This window comes from Myodes glareolus, chromosome 8 (genome assembly GCF_982192425.1).
Source record: "Myodes glareolus chromosome 8, mMyoGla1.1, whole genome shotgun sequence".
Classification (NCBI taxonomy): Eukaryota; Metazoa; Chordata; class Mammalia; order Rodentia; family Cricetidae; genus Myodes; species Myodes glareolus.
In genome coordinates this window covers 67,700,412-67,715,312 of record NC_142033.1, presented here as the reverse complement: position 1 = coordinate 67,715,312, position 14,901 = coordinate 67,700,412, and the positions used below count along the sequence as shown (strand labels likewise).

At 48.1% G+C, this 14,901-nt stretch overlaps 1 protein-coding gene across 1 annotated transcript in view; it reads left to right on the top strand.

Moving 5' to 3' along the window:
• Otop1 (otopetrin 1) overlaps positions 1-12,295 on the top strand; it is a 30,375-nt gene extending 18,080 nt beyond the window's left edge. Inside the window, exons 3-6 of the mRNA XM_048415340.3 lie at positions 2,553-2,611; positions 5,885-6,015; positions 7,678-8,585; positions 10,765-12,295. Of these exons, the coding sequence (XP_048271297.2) occupies positions 2,553-2,611; positions 5,885-6,015; positions 7,678-8,585; positions 10,765-10,935 (1,269 nt within the window). The 3' untranslated portion in view covers positions 10,936-12,295. The remainder of the gene's footprint in view (positions 1-2,552; positions 2,612-5,884; positions 6,016-7,677; positions 8,586-10,764) is intronic.
• Positions 12,296-14,901: the final 2,606 nt, after the last annotated feature.

Sequence of the window (14,901 nt, the reverse complement as noted above, 5' to 3'; positions counted from 1 at the left end):
GAGGAAACCTTCTGAGTTAGATATGGAGGGTAGCAAGCAGCTGCATGGCAGACGAGCAGGCTTCAGAGAAAGAGTGACAAAGCCCCAAAAACAGCCAATAGAAGGAAAACGAGTCTTACAAAATGTAAATTCAGATAAAATGGGTAAACTTGACCTAGCCCGAGTGATACAACTCTAGTGATTGCACAGCATGTGGGGATTCTGGGAAGGACAAGTACATTTTCTCTTTAAGGGAATAATTATTCCTCCCATGTGTTTAGCATGGTGTAAAGTGAATCTACCTTCTTGAGGGATGATCCTTCGGCCAGGTGATTGACATACACAGCTGGGTTCATGCTTAGGTTTTAGGTAGATTGAAATGTTAGGTCACTGCCTAGGCTAGAGGTTTTGTTCCCGTATCTAGGAGAAAATCCTTTTCCTTAAAGAGTCTCAATAGAGCCCTGGTCTTTCAATGCTACTGTAGTAATCTTCTCAGTCAGTGCTATCCTCCAACTGCTTTAGATACCCTCAGTCAAATGCCTTTCATTCACTACAGAATGTGACCCGATCCTGTAATGCTTGGTGTTCTGATCAGGTGACAGAGCATAGAAGAGAGTATTTGGTCAGTGTGAGGTGAGATACCATGTCTGCCAGGGCAAGAATCTGGTCATATGGGGAGTGCGCGTGCCCGTGTGTGTGCGCGCGCGCGCGTGTGTGTGTGTGTGTGTGTGTGTGTGTGTCTATATGCATGGTTATTCATGTACACATTCTTTTGGTTGTTGTTTCTCAAGACAAAGTTTCTCTGTAGCTTTGAAGCCTGTCCTGGAACTAGCTCTTGTAGACCAGGCTGGCCTTGAACACAGAGATCTGCCTGCCTCTGCCTTCTGAGTGCTGCGATTAAAGGCGTGCGCCACTACCACCCGCCATGTACACATTCTTTAGGACATCTGACCTAGTCAGCATCTCTGCTGCTGTGAAAAAAATACTGACCAAAACCAACTTGGGAACAGGGCTTATTCGACTTATAGGTTATAGTCCATCTTCGAAGGAGGGCAGGGCAGGAACTCAAGGAAAGAATCTGGAGGCAGAGACCATGGAGGGACAGTTCTTACTGTCTTGTTCTCTCTAGCTTGTTTATTTAAAAGCTTATTTTTATTTTATGTGCATGAGTGTTTTGTGTGCATAACTTTCTGTGTCCCTGGAGGCCAGAGGAGAGGATTAGAACCCCTGGACCCGGAGCTATGTACAGTTGTGAGCTGCCATGTGGGTGTTGGGAATTAAATCTTGTTCTTCTGGATGAGCAGCCAGTGCTCTTAACCACCGTGCCCTTCCAGGCAGCTACCATTCTCATAGAGTTCAGGTCCACCTGCTTAGGGATGGCACTGCCCACAGTGGGCTGGAGTCCCCTGCAGCAATCAGCAATCAGTAAAATGCCTCACAAACATAGCCATAGGTCAATCTGCTGAAGGTAGTTTCTCCGTGGAGGTTTCTTTTCCCAAGTGACTCTGGGCTGTGCCAAGCGGACAGTTGAAGCTAGCTATGACACCATCTATTTTTGTATTTTGAGATGGATTTCTTATTGGCTTAGGGCTTGGCCACTCAGCTACATCATTTGCTCAGTGAGCTGCAGGGATTCAGCTTTGGTGTGGGTTTTAGGAATAGGACTTAGGCCTCATATTAGAGCAGCAAGTGCTTTACTGAGTGAGCTGTCTCCTATGTGAGACATTTCTTTTCTGTTTTTAACCTTCCTTGACCCGAATTTCAGATATTTAATGACTGTATTTATTCTTTGACGATATTTTGCATGTGTGTAATACACTCCGTTTGCATTTCATCTTCACCCTCTCTGATCCCTTTCACACCCACACTAACACTCCCCTCCTCTACCAAGTCCCCTCCCAGTTTCATGTCTTCTTATTTTGGTTTGATTATTGTTTCATTTAACCAGGGTCAACCATGTGAGTTCTGGAACCTGAAACTCCTGGTCCCAAGCATTCAGGTCCACAGGGAGACAGCCTGTGCCAGCACCCATGCCTCTCCTTTGCCCCTGCATTGTTAATGATGGCATGGGCTGGATAGCATTCGTGAGAGTCAAAAGGAGACCAACCTAAACCATCCTGCTCGTTACTGAAAGTGTTCAGCCTTTGCTTTCTAGACATTGGTGCAGAGTAGCTATTTAATGGGAAATTATTGGATAAAACCTGGCAATATAACTAAAAACCAAGTTAGTGAGTCTCATGACACACAGACTGATACTCACATGCCTATCCCAGGGCAGACATCCTCAATCAATTGCAGCACAGCTCCATTTACAGCAGATACCACCAAGTGGTTCTAACCCTACCTTCTCTCAGGAGATGCCCTTAGTCAAATGCATACATTCTTAATTAGTTGCAGCACTCCTTCTACCTGACTCGGGAGGCCCCACCTGGTTTCTCACGGCGTCACAATTCCCACTGTAGAATGACCCTGCTGAGGAGAATTGTCTGCTTTGTCCCAGTTTTATAACTTCTCAAGTGTGCAAGCAGAATGGCAGTGTCCCCGCTAATGTGTTCTTCTTTATTTCTGTCTAGGTCTATTTTCTCTGGGGCCATGCTAAGGATATTATCCTGTCTTTCAAAACACTGGAAAGGTAAAAACTGTGAGCAATTGCTTTACTCTTTGGTTGATATTTGTTTAGATTAAATGCTAGGGGAAACAAGACTCAGGATTGGCATCCATCTGGGGCTTTAAACCCTGAGAGCAGATTCCTGTTCCTCCCTGAAAGCAAAGCTCTTCCAGAACGTCAGTTCCTTCCAAGCCAGTCCTGGAAGACAAGGATGTGGGTGCGAACTCTGCCATCACCACCTACTTCCCTTTCACCTCCCTCAGTTTACCTGTCTGTGAGGTGGGGAGCAGTGAGGTGGCCTACCTCTGAGGAGAACCTGTGTCTACTGAGTGTGGGGCCTGCCTCCAGCTCTTCCTGCTCATGATGTGGTCAAGGGAAGAATGGCCAGAAGGAAGAGGTGAACTCTTGAAGGGCAGGTTAAACATGAATAGATCGAGGAATAAGCACCTGCTCTATGGAAAGATTTAGTATTGTACACCACTTCCGTCGCAGAATCAACTTCTCCCTTCCAGCATTTGAGATGACCTCTGGCCTTGGGAAGATTGGCTGACCTGTGACCACTGGGTGGAATAGCTTCAATAGGCTGCAGCTATAGAGACTGAGTCTATTGTCAAGGGCATCCTTGTGTCTCTAGTTTGCACTGGGCTAGTGGCCCGGTGCTGTGGGCGGGTGTTGATGATTCTGAGGTGTCTTTGGCCGTATGAGAAGCACCCTGGAGTTTGTATCCATCACAGGGTCCAGGCAGTGGCCTTGGCAGTGACATCTAACTTTGGTGTCAGGAACACCAGAAGCCCCACATCCAGGGCAAGGTGGGGAAGGGCTGAAGTATGCTTACCTGGTCCCACCAAGGGAGGGGTAGTCACCAAGATCCAGGAGCCCCAGAAGCCACCACTGGTAACTCTTAGGACTGGGAGGTGGCGTCGTTGGTAGAGCGCTGGTCTAGCATGCATGGTCACTAGCTCAATTCCTTGCACCGAATAAACCAAGCATGGTGGCTCTTCTCTATAGTCCCAGACTCAGAAACCGGAGACAGCAAAGCCAGGAGGCCAAAGGCCATTTTTCGCTCTGCAGGGATACTGAGATTGAGACCAGCCTAGGCGAAGGCTTCCATGGCCACTGTCACATCGGGTCTCTACCCACTTCAGTGCAAGGGTACGCTTTCTTGTCTGTTGATGTGTTGAGCAAAATGGCAGACCTTTTGAATGTCTACCATTCTTAGATTTCAGAAGTCAACTTCTTTAGAAAAAATGGAAGATGAGGTAGTCTCAAGCATGGGTTATGACAGAGGCTACAACTGAATCTAGGGTGCTCCTCTAGGGAAGGCTGGCCTCACTGAGGACAGTCCACACAGCTCCCAGTTACTATGCTGGCAGCTCTGGCTGGATCCTGTGGGCTTATGACCTTGCTAGCTTCCTGCATGAGCTGTATGAATGTCTCCATCCTGCCACCTCCTCCGTCAGTGGTTTCTGGAAGGTTTCTCCCAGGTAGGAAATGCATCTCTTTTCTCCAGAAACACAGTTGAGAGGTACCATGGTTCTTCACACATCTTACGAAGCTCAAATGGATACCAGGAACAACTCCTGGGATGCATTCTGACACTGTGGTCTGGGTGTACAGGCACTGAGTGTGGGCAGGGTCTCAGACATGGGGCATGCATGACACTTGCCCTCAGCTTGAAGGACTTGTTTCAAATTGGTCTTGGAAGGCTATGGTTCTCAGGGTGGTGTGTGGCCAAACAGTGTGATGCTTGGTGACCTTATACTGCTTCTGTGGGTTCTGCAGGCTCAGAATTGGATACTACTGCATGGACTAGGAAAAGGGGAACACAGAAGGGCAGCTGTGTGCACTGTAATAAAAAGAAAGCCACCTGCCAGAGGTGACGGCATTGTCCGGGCTGTCAAAGGCTGGGTAGAGAAAGCGGGCTGTGAGTTGGAGTAACAGGGTGGGCACAAGGCCAGGCTGATGGACAGACACCCGTGTTGTCTGGGTTGCTTTTTGCATTAGTTCTGATAGCTGGGCAGATACCAAGCTGGCCACATCATACAGGGAGGTGCTACTTGCCCTGGCTCTTGGGATGCCTGGGCTCAGCTGAGGCAGACACTCAGGGGAGAGGCAGGGAGGGCCAGGACAAAGATGTTCCTGTTTTCCCATAAGTCAATTATGGACAGGTGGTCTTTGAGCTGGACAGGGGAGTACACATAGCTGGCTGCCTCTGGGTAAGACATGGGAGTACCCACAGCTGCCTTTAGGCTTGGCTCCTCAGTCTATTGTGACATGCATCTCCTAGATACCTGCAGAGGGCCCAGAAACTACCCTAAGTGGATACAGCTGCAGCCTGCATCCACTGTAGGGTGAAGGGAATTCACAGCAGGACGAATCACATGGAGACCGTGTGTCCTTCCCGTCTCTCCTCTGACCCCTCTTCCTGATGAGGTCACAGTGTGGTTTAGAGGCTAAGATTCTCTTTCCACTATTCCAGCATGGCCATTTACTCTAGGTGTGACAGTGGAAGAATTCCTGAGCCTAGCTGGAACTTTAGAAGCCCAAAGCGTCATCTGGAGGAGGCCACGTCTGTGTACACTCTCTGCCATCCTCCGTGTATTGGGGCTTCAGCCCATGCTGGTTGACTCCTGCATAGAAGAGAGATAATGGCCGCAACCTCAATCCTTGTGCCCTCACTCAAGACTGTTAAAGGGGACAATGTTGAAAGGAAAAGGAGTCCACAAACAGGCTTTTCTGATTCTTATATCATCAAATAAGCAAAAACTTTTCAGTAATTCACTGTAGATTATACATTATATGCCCCAGCCAGACCAGTCAAGACCAGCTGCAAAGGAAGCCATGAGCTAGTCTGTGCAGACTGTGTTTTTATTGGCAGGATGGAAAGCAAAGGGAATGGACGGCAATGATTTATGGGTTGGTCAGTCACCAGTGAGGGTGCACCTGCTGTCCACAGTCCACCTGGCCCTTCCATCTCCTTCATTGTTCTTTCTTTGTTTCTCCTTTGGAGGAAGAGTGGGCTCTGGGTGTGGTTGCTTGCCTTTAGTAAATTTTCTTCCCCATATCCCTGCTCCCAAGATGCAGTGTCTTTGATGTCCCATGGACAATGAATTGAAGACGGGCAAGTTCAAGTTGAAGGCAGAATGCCCAGATGCTGACTCTCAGCCAGCTGGACCAACAGCCGAGGGAGGAAAATTGTGTGTGTGCATACATGCACGGGATGTCACAGTCTTAGCCATGGGCTCGGCGCTTTCTCAGGGCCACTCAAGAGAAGGTATCTGATGTTTGTGCTTTCAGGTTTGGGGTGATCCACTCGGTGTTCACAAACTTGCTGCTGTGGGCCAACAGTGTCCTGAATGAGTCAAAGCACCAACTGAACGAACACAAGGAGCGGCTTATCACTCTGGGCTTCGGCAACATCACTATAGGTGAGGAAGCCTTTTCCCTGCTGGACCATCAGGTCCCTGGGGAGCCACCTGGGCCAATAGACCCTACTGTGGACTGTTTCTCTAACCCCAAAGGCCTTCATTCTGCCTCCCCAAGGCAGTAATTATAAGTTTCACCTGACTTGGGCATGTGGCGGCCAAGGGCTATCATTTGGATGGGTCTCTCGCAGTCCATTGGCTGGAGAACTCTGTGCCTTATTCTTTCCACTGTGGAAGATTGGTGGTTTCCTCTCTGGGTGTTTTAATTAGGAGTCTTTCAGCAAATCTTTCTTCTGAGAGGTTGGCCTGTGTGCCATGGGGAGTTCTCAGTATGCCTTTGTACATGGGAAGGTTTCTAGCTGACTTCAATTGGCTCATTATTTGGGGCTCATCTTTTTTATTCCCTTGATCTGCTGGGGAGACAGCCTGGGGTGGGGGTTAATCCTCACATCTTCTTGAGCATGTATGGCCTCACCACCTCTGTTTGACGACATCTGGACCCAGAAGAAGGCAGGGTAGAGCACAGCACTCCACTGGGAAGTGGAGAGCTTGAGTTGGGGTCTTGTTTGCGTCAGGTGCTTGCTGTGTGGCCTTTGGAGTCTATTTAACCTCTCTGGGCCTTTTTGTCAAGTAAGGAGACTTGAAAACTCCATGCTTTCAAAGATCCTTCTGGCTGCAGCCTTCTGTGAGCAGGACTGAACTGATATGTGGCTATGTCAGGCTACATGAGTGACTCCTACAACCGTCTGTGGGAAGGGCTTCCTGTCTCTGGCCTCACTCCCTCTTGGTAACAATAGCATCCACAGCAGTGGCAGTTTCATAATAGAAGCAAACTTTTATTAGCTATTTCCTGGCTTTTATTAGGCTCGTGTTGACTACCAGGCAGGGTTCTGAGTATTTTACAAGGTTCCTTAACAATGGCCTGGCCTTCCTCCGAGGTGGGCAGTATTAACTAGTAATGGGTAGAGATGCTGCACCACTGAAAAGTGATGTGTCTGGGGTTGCACAGTCAGAAAGAGAAGGAAAGCCCCTGACCACCCTCATACCGTTTTAGGGGTGTTTAGGTGAGAGCTTTTTCCACTGGGTATTTTTCAGAAGGGTCATTTCCTACAGAGCCTTGAAAAACATATTCTAAACACACACACACACACACACACACACACACATCATATTTACAGAGAAAATTAGATACCATAGGGAAACAAGATCTAGAAAAAAAATAAACACCTGCCTCTTGCCACCAGAGAGAACTGCCACTACCCTTCTGGCTTATATACTTCTGGACCTTTCCTGTTTACGAATCAACCTATCAATCCCTGTCGCCCCTCTCTCCTACACAGGTGCTGCCACAGTCTCAGCCTTCCTCGGCTGCCTGCTTTTGAAGTTCAGTGGTAGCTCTGGACCACCTAATGTGGTCATTAGTAAATCTCTACAGTGCTACTTATAATAGTGTCATTATATGCTAACATACAGATAGAACACGGCTGATGCCATTCTGGGGGTGAATCTTAACTTCTTTTTCTACGTAGCCATGGCATTAAACATGATGCTAAACACGGCTCATGTGCACTTTGGGTCCAGTGGAGAGGTTCATGTTGATGGGTTTGCTAGTCTCCTTGTTGCCTGTGCTGATGGTTGTTTCCTGTCCTCTGCCTACTGCCCTAGTTTTGGATGACCACACACCACAGTGTAACTGCACGCCCCCGGCCCTCTGCTCTGCCCTCTCCCATGGAATCTACTATCTGTACCCCTTCAACATCGAGTACCAGATCCTGGCCTCTACCATGCTCTATGTGCTCTGGAAGAACATTGGGCGCAGGGTGGACAACTCCCGGCACCAGAAGATGCAGTGCAGATTCGACGGGGTTGTGGTGGGCTCGGTTCTGGGCCTGACAGTGCTGGCTGCCACCATTACCGTGGTTGTGGTGTACATGATCCATATCGGACGCTCCAAGTCCAAGAGCGAGTCGGCGCTCATCTTGTTCTATTTGTATGCTATCACGGTGCTGCTGCTCATGGGGGCTGCTGGGCTGGTAGGAACCTGGATTTACAGAGTGGATGAGAAATCCCTGGATGAGTCCAAAAACCCTGCACGTAAGCTGGATGCTGACCTCTTGGTGGCCACAGCCTCAGGTTCATGGCTCCTCTCCTGGGGCTCCATTTTGGCCATCGCTTGTGCTGAGACCCGTCCGCCATACACCTGGTACAATCTGCCCTACTCTGTCCTGGTGATTGTGGAGAAGTATGTCCAGAACCTTTTCATCATCGAGTCAGTGCACCGCGAGCCGGAGGGTGTCCCCGAGGATGTGCGCACTCTGCGCGTGGTCACCGTCTGTAGTGGTGAAGCCGCTGTGCTGGCTGCATCCAGTCTCGGGAACCAGGGGTTGTCTCGGGATGGATCACCTGCCGTCAACGGGAATCTGAGTCTGCAGCAGGGATATCGTAAAGAGGACCAGGAGGCTGGCTGGGAAGGGGCTGTGGGCACAGCCCGATGTCCGGACTTCCTGCAGGGTGGAGTCAAGAGGAGGATCCTCAGAAACATCACAGCCTTTCTGTTCCTTTGCAACATCTCGGTAATCTTCAGCAATCGGTTGCTTCTCTGTCTCTCTGTCTCTGTCTCTGTCTCTCTCTCTCTCATCTGTGTACACAAGTGTGTGGAGACTAGAAGCTGATGTTGAGATGTCTTCTTCAAACAGTTATCTACCCTTGTTTTGTGAGCCAGCATCCCTCACGGAATCCTGTGCTGTTAGTTGGTTAGACAAGCAGACCAATGAGTTCCAGGGAACCTCCTGTCTCCACCACAGACCCTCAGCTCGGAGTTGCAAGCACATGCCGCCCAGACAGGTTTTCTATGTGGTCCTCATGCTTGCCCAGCAGGCCCTTTCTCATCGACCATCTCCCTAGTCCTAGATATTCAAATCAACTTTTCTCAATAAGGCACAGGAGCTGTGATAAAAATAAGAACCCCCCTCTTGCAAATGAGTGGAAATTGACTGCTGGGATAGGGTGGGGGAGGCTACTGCAAAAGCCCTAGTGGAGGGATGGCCTGGGGTGGGTGGAGGTGGAGGTTCTCAGAAGGACTGGGGACATCTCACTGTGGCTAGGGTGGTGGAGTGATGTGAGAGAGACTGAGGGGAACACAGACGACACTGGGAGCTTGGAGCAAGCATCTGGAAGGAAGGGGCTGTTGATAAGGGGGAGACGGGAAAGGCAGGGTGTGTCTGCGATGTGCTCCAAACACTCAAGTGGCCAGTGGAAATTAGGTGCTGGAGTTCCAAGAGTGGCTCACATTGGGGGTTTAGGTGTAAGCCTGGGGCCTCCAGCTGGTGTTTATGACCAAGGTTGGGGTGACAGCCCTAGGAGGCGTATACGGGGAGAAGGGAAGGGAACTCGTGAGTCTGAGCAAATGAGGAGCTAGAAGAGGGAACTGTTGATGGGAAGAAGTCTGAGATGGAAGGGAGAAGCCCAAGAAGTCAGAGAAGGAAAGTGGGGCATGATATATACCAGCGAGAGCTCTGTGTGGATAGGAAAAAAAAAAAAGGCAGTGTGTATTAGTCACTTGCTGCCACCTAAGAACTAACCTCAAACACAGCAACTTAAAACCATAGGTATTTATCATGTAAGTTCTTCAGGTGTTGAAACCAGAGCAACAGAGTCTCTGCTCATGATCATAGCTTGGCTGTAGGCTCTTGGCTGCAAGACTTCTCTTTGGGGATTTGGACCCAGCCCCTTTGTGGGTTGTTGGGCGGAAGACCAATGTTCTGTGCAATTGGTGGCCTGGAATCACCCTCTGTCCTTTGCTATGTAGACTCTTCATAGGTCAGCCCAGCTAGGGGGAGCCTGCCCTAGCCTACGAGGCAGATAGACACATGCAATAAGTAAGAGAAGGGGCCCAGGGCCATAGGTGGCCCTGGTAACCTAGAGAGTGGTCAGCGGGAAGGAAGAGGGGAAGAGACAGAGGAGGATGTGGGGACAGTAGGTTCTAGGAGAAACAAGTGCAACAGTTTATTATGTAAAGTTTTATTGACTTCCTTTGATTTTTTCCCCTCTCATCAGCGCCCTCTAGAGAGAGTTAAGTTACAACTTGTTTTTGAGTGTAAGGTGAGGGGGTGGAGGGCCTTCAGCGGAGGCTCACAGATTTGTTGGTTTCCATGGAAATGAGGAATGCTTTACAGTCACCTGGGCCGTGGTGACTCTTGCTGTGTGAGTCTGGGTCAGCATCCATGGTACCTGGGATTTGAGTGGGGACCCCAGATGTGCTGAAATCCCGTGACCACAGAGTCAGCCTTTTGGCACCGTGACAGAATGCTTGCAATAAACAGCTTCAGCCAGGAAAGGGGGGATTTTGAAGGTTTCAGTCCATGGTTGCTTTCAGGCCTGGTCCTGCTGCTTTCAGGCCTGTGACAAAATATCATGGTGGAAATGCAGAGGAGGCTTACTTCGCAGCAACAAAGTAAAGACAGGGCAAGACTGGGGGCAAGACACATCTGTTAGAGGACCTCACACCCCCCCCCCCCCAGTTACCTACCTATTTCTTTTGTTTCTTGCCTTGTAATGGTCCATTCAGCTATGACTCTGTCCTGGGTTAGCCCACGATGAAGTTAGGTCCTACTTGATCTAGCCTGCCAGCTAGGGACCAGGCCAGTAACAATGTATCTTGGGGGCATTGTCAGTGTATCTGTGGCAGAAGGTTGCATCTCTTGGCAGCATTTATGGCGAAACGGTGACGAAAGGCTGCCTCTTCTCTTTCAGCTTTGGATTCCCCCTGCCTTTGGCTGCCGCCCTGAGTATGACAACGGTTTGGAGGAAATCGTCTTCGGCTTTGAACCCTGGATTATCGTGGTCAACTTGGCCATGCCCTTCTCTATTTTCTACCGGATGCACGCAGCTGCTGCCCTCTTTGAGGTCTATTGTAAGATCTAGCCTGAGTCCTCATGAAAGGAGAAGGGACACAGGAACAAGGGGACTCTGCTGCCACCTGGGAAGGGCCGGGCTGAGCAAACACTGTCTGACAAAAGCCGGAAGGATGCCTTTTGTCTCCTTGACCGCATCTAGAGGTGCCCTTGCCCTGGCTGAGAGTGAACGTTAAATCAACTGCACAAGGTGGCTGGAGCCTGCCCTGGGTCAGCCAATTCCTATCAGATCCGAATTGATTTGTGTGCCTTTTGGCTGAGACCCTGTGTTTTAGAAGAAGATGATCTAAGTGTGGGAAAAAAGGGATGGGGTTTTCAGAGCATACATTTCCTGTCTGTAACTTATGTGACTGCATACAACTTTTTCCTGGCCATCTGTGTAGCAATCAATTTAATTTTTTTTCTTCTCAGGGCTACTAAGTTTAGAAACAAATGCGTTTTAGTTTATAGTTTAATTTTTGAACTGGCTTAATTTTGGGCAAAATTACTTTTTAAAAATCTTTTAAGCTTATTTTTAATCACATGTATGTGTATGGGGAGGTATGTACATACATGTGTGGATACCCTCAGAGGGTAGAGGTATCACAAAGTTTTCTTTTGTCAACTGCATGGGAACATGTATCTAGATTAATGCAAACACATGACATTACCTAAAATTTTGGTTAATTTTTATGTGTGATCATTTCCAAGTACAAAAAGATAAACATTGATGTTTTCTTTTTTGCTACACTTATCTCCAGTTTATTATGTAGAAAATCTGCACACTTTGGAAAAGGAGACGGGCAAAATTACCCACGTTGCATTGCTAACAATTACTTTGGATACTGTGGCATATCTTTTAGCTGTCATGGTGTGTAGAATCTTTTTTTTAATTGTTATACCACTAGCGATAACCTGGCATTTCTAATTTATCTTCATGCGTTCCTACCTGACAATATGATGACAGCTTTCCCTACATGGTTATAAACTCCTTGCAAGCGTCTCTTCACTGCCGTCAGTTTACCAAATGAATGCCCCACAATTAACGTCCTTTGCCTCCATTCCTTTTAGCGCTCACAATTTTGCCTTCCTAAGTGGCCCTGCAAAGAATCAACCATGCCTGTAAAACATTTCTTTTATTTAAAGTTGTCAGCCAACTTTGTATAGAAAATGTTTCTAAGAATTGGGTCTTCGGGCCAGGGTGATGGCTTGCTACTCTCAAAGAGGACCAGAGTTTGGTTCCAGGCATGGCATCAGTTGGCTTACAGCTGCCTATAATTCTAGCTCCAGAGGAGATGGCCTCCTTTTCTGTTCTCCAAGGGCACCTGCACTCACATGCAAGAGTGTACTCCCCCGCCAAATAAAAATAAACTAAAGCTTTAGAAAAGGAATTGCCTCTTACGTTTTTTTCTTGTCCTTTACCTCTAAACAGTATAATCTAGCAGCCATTGGTGTGGCATTTACCTTGGGTTAAGGTTTGTGTGTATATGTGTTTTGAGACAAGATCTTATATCTTCGCTAGGCTTTTCTCAAACTTGCTATCTAGCCAAGGATGACCTTTGACTCCTGATCCTCTTATTCCCACCTCCCAAGTGGCAGGGTTTGGTCACAGGTTTTTACAGGTGTGGACTGCCATGTCTGGTTTTATGCAGTTCTGAAGAATTGAACCCTGGACCTCATGGACCACCTGAATGAGCCATATCTCCAGACTCTTGTTGGGTATTTTAAATGACCCAGAGATGATCTGAAGCTTACAGATCACAAAAGAGATGCACAGGCTGTATGCACACACACCACCCTGTTGCTAAGGGACTTGAGCATCCATAGGTTCTGGTAGCCACATGGGTCCCTGGGACCCTATGGATTGCAAGGGACATCCATTTGCAACATTGGGCAGCCACGCTCAAAGCTTGTAAACGTTTTAAAGTCTCCCAAGGAATACTGACACTGGAATAAGTCTGTAGGTAACTTTGCAGAACTATTTTGAGGCTGTAATAAGGTGAGCGCAGTGAAAAATTCGAGTGAACACAGTTGCGTTCAAGTGGATTGCTTGTTAACAGGCAATGGAAACATCACGGTTTTGTTTGATTTTCTTCACATGAGCCAAACATTTTATATCTGCTTTAGGGGAAGAAAACTTAAAAAAAAATAACTAGGCATACATTCTAAAAACAAAAGATGTTTAGAACACCTTCCTTGTAGAACACTGGTTCTCAGAGTGGAGTCTTGGCCCCCAGAGGACTTATTGTGATATCTGCAGACATGTTTAGCTGCTCTCGATATGGGAGCTGCTGTCACCTAGTGGTAGAGACCAGGGACACTTCTGAGCATCCTCCAGTACAGAAGTGCGCCCCGACCCTAAAGAACCTTCTGGTCTCAAACAGGAGTGGTACACTGAGGTTGAGAAGTCATGATGCAGGCACAATGGCTGTTACCTTGGAGTTCCTAGGCTAGTAACCCCCCCCCCACTCACACACACACCCCAAACAAGGTCATTCTTATATGCACTGAACTTGGTTGTAACTTGCCATTTCTCTTAACTCTACATGTCTCTCATCCCTGCCCCAATCCCCATGGCCCTGGTTCTCACCCTTTAGCCTATATAGGCAGCACCTTGGGACTTCACAGTGACCCCTGTCCTCCTGGCTCTAAGTCCAGTTGCAGTGAGTCTGGTGTGGCCGAGGTCTGCCCTCTCATCAGCATCTCGTCAAACCCTCCCTTGAAGAAGCATCTTTTTTGGAGTCTGTAATTTGTTACTGTTAAGGCTCCTTCATGGCTCTCCTCTCATGGGACTGGAATGTAATTACGGGTTACTTTGGAGACCATTTACAGGAGATTCAAATCTACAGACTTAATCTAGTGTCAATGTTTCTTAGGAGACTTTAAAATGATTATAAGCTTTGATTTGGGCCACTCTATTTGGTCATCTGTGACTTAGGACATTCTGCTACATTCAAGAATTTTTTTCTGATGCTATCCCACATTGCACATGGGGAGCACTTCTATTTCTGAGCTTTTGGATTTTTCCAGAGTCCGCTTTATGTTGGCCCAGCAATCATGGCAAGATAATGCATTTCTGGATTTTGGTTGGCATGAACTTGACCCCTCTTCTAAGCCTCTAGCAGCCAGGAGACCTCATCTTCTGAATCTAGGCTTCTGCCAAGAAGAGGGCGAGAGCCATAACGTTGGACCTGACTGACGGGATTCTAATACGAATAGTTCGGTTTGAGTTTGGCCAAATTAGCACAGCCTCATTGGGCTCAGAGTCTTCTGGGGATGACTGTTACAAGGACTGACCCACCTCGCCCCAACAGCAGGCTGACCCGTGGTTCTCATCTGCTTCCCATCAGGCGTTCGGCCTCAGCTTTGGCAGAGGGAAGCTTATTTTCTTCATTCTGGGGCAATTCATAGGGGTAAAACCAAACAACATCCACGCTTTAGGTTCTCAGTGATAGAATAAAGGAAACACAAATTAGGGCAGCGATGGATGAATTTCCCACATATCTGACTGGCAAGATCTAGCAAGACACATCGGTCTGTTTTCTGTTAAGATAATGCAATACGATATGGCTGAGCTGGGGTACTTTATTGAGAAAAGAGGTTGGATTATTTCACAGTTTTGGAGATTGAAAGTCCAATCAGTATGGGTCGGCTCTGCTCCTATCTAGTGAGGGACCTGGAGCGTGGCATTGTGAGCAGACAAGAGGGAGGTATTAGCACAGGACAGGAAGTCTAGGTGAAGGGAAGGCCAAGGTTCCTCCTACAGAAATGCTCTGATGAGGAAGAACCAGTTTAACCCCTCCGAGGGCATGCCCTCAGTGACCCAACCTCCTCCTACCAGTCTCTGCCCCTCCGCTTTCAGAATGTCCCATCATCTCTCACCATCACCACATGGAGGACAGAGCCTCTGACTTATGAGTCCATGGGGTACCCTATGTCTGAGTCAAAGCAGTGTGAAAGAAAGAGGACACGTGGTGGCCGTGGGTGAGAGATGAGT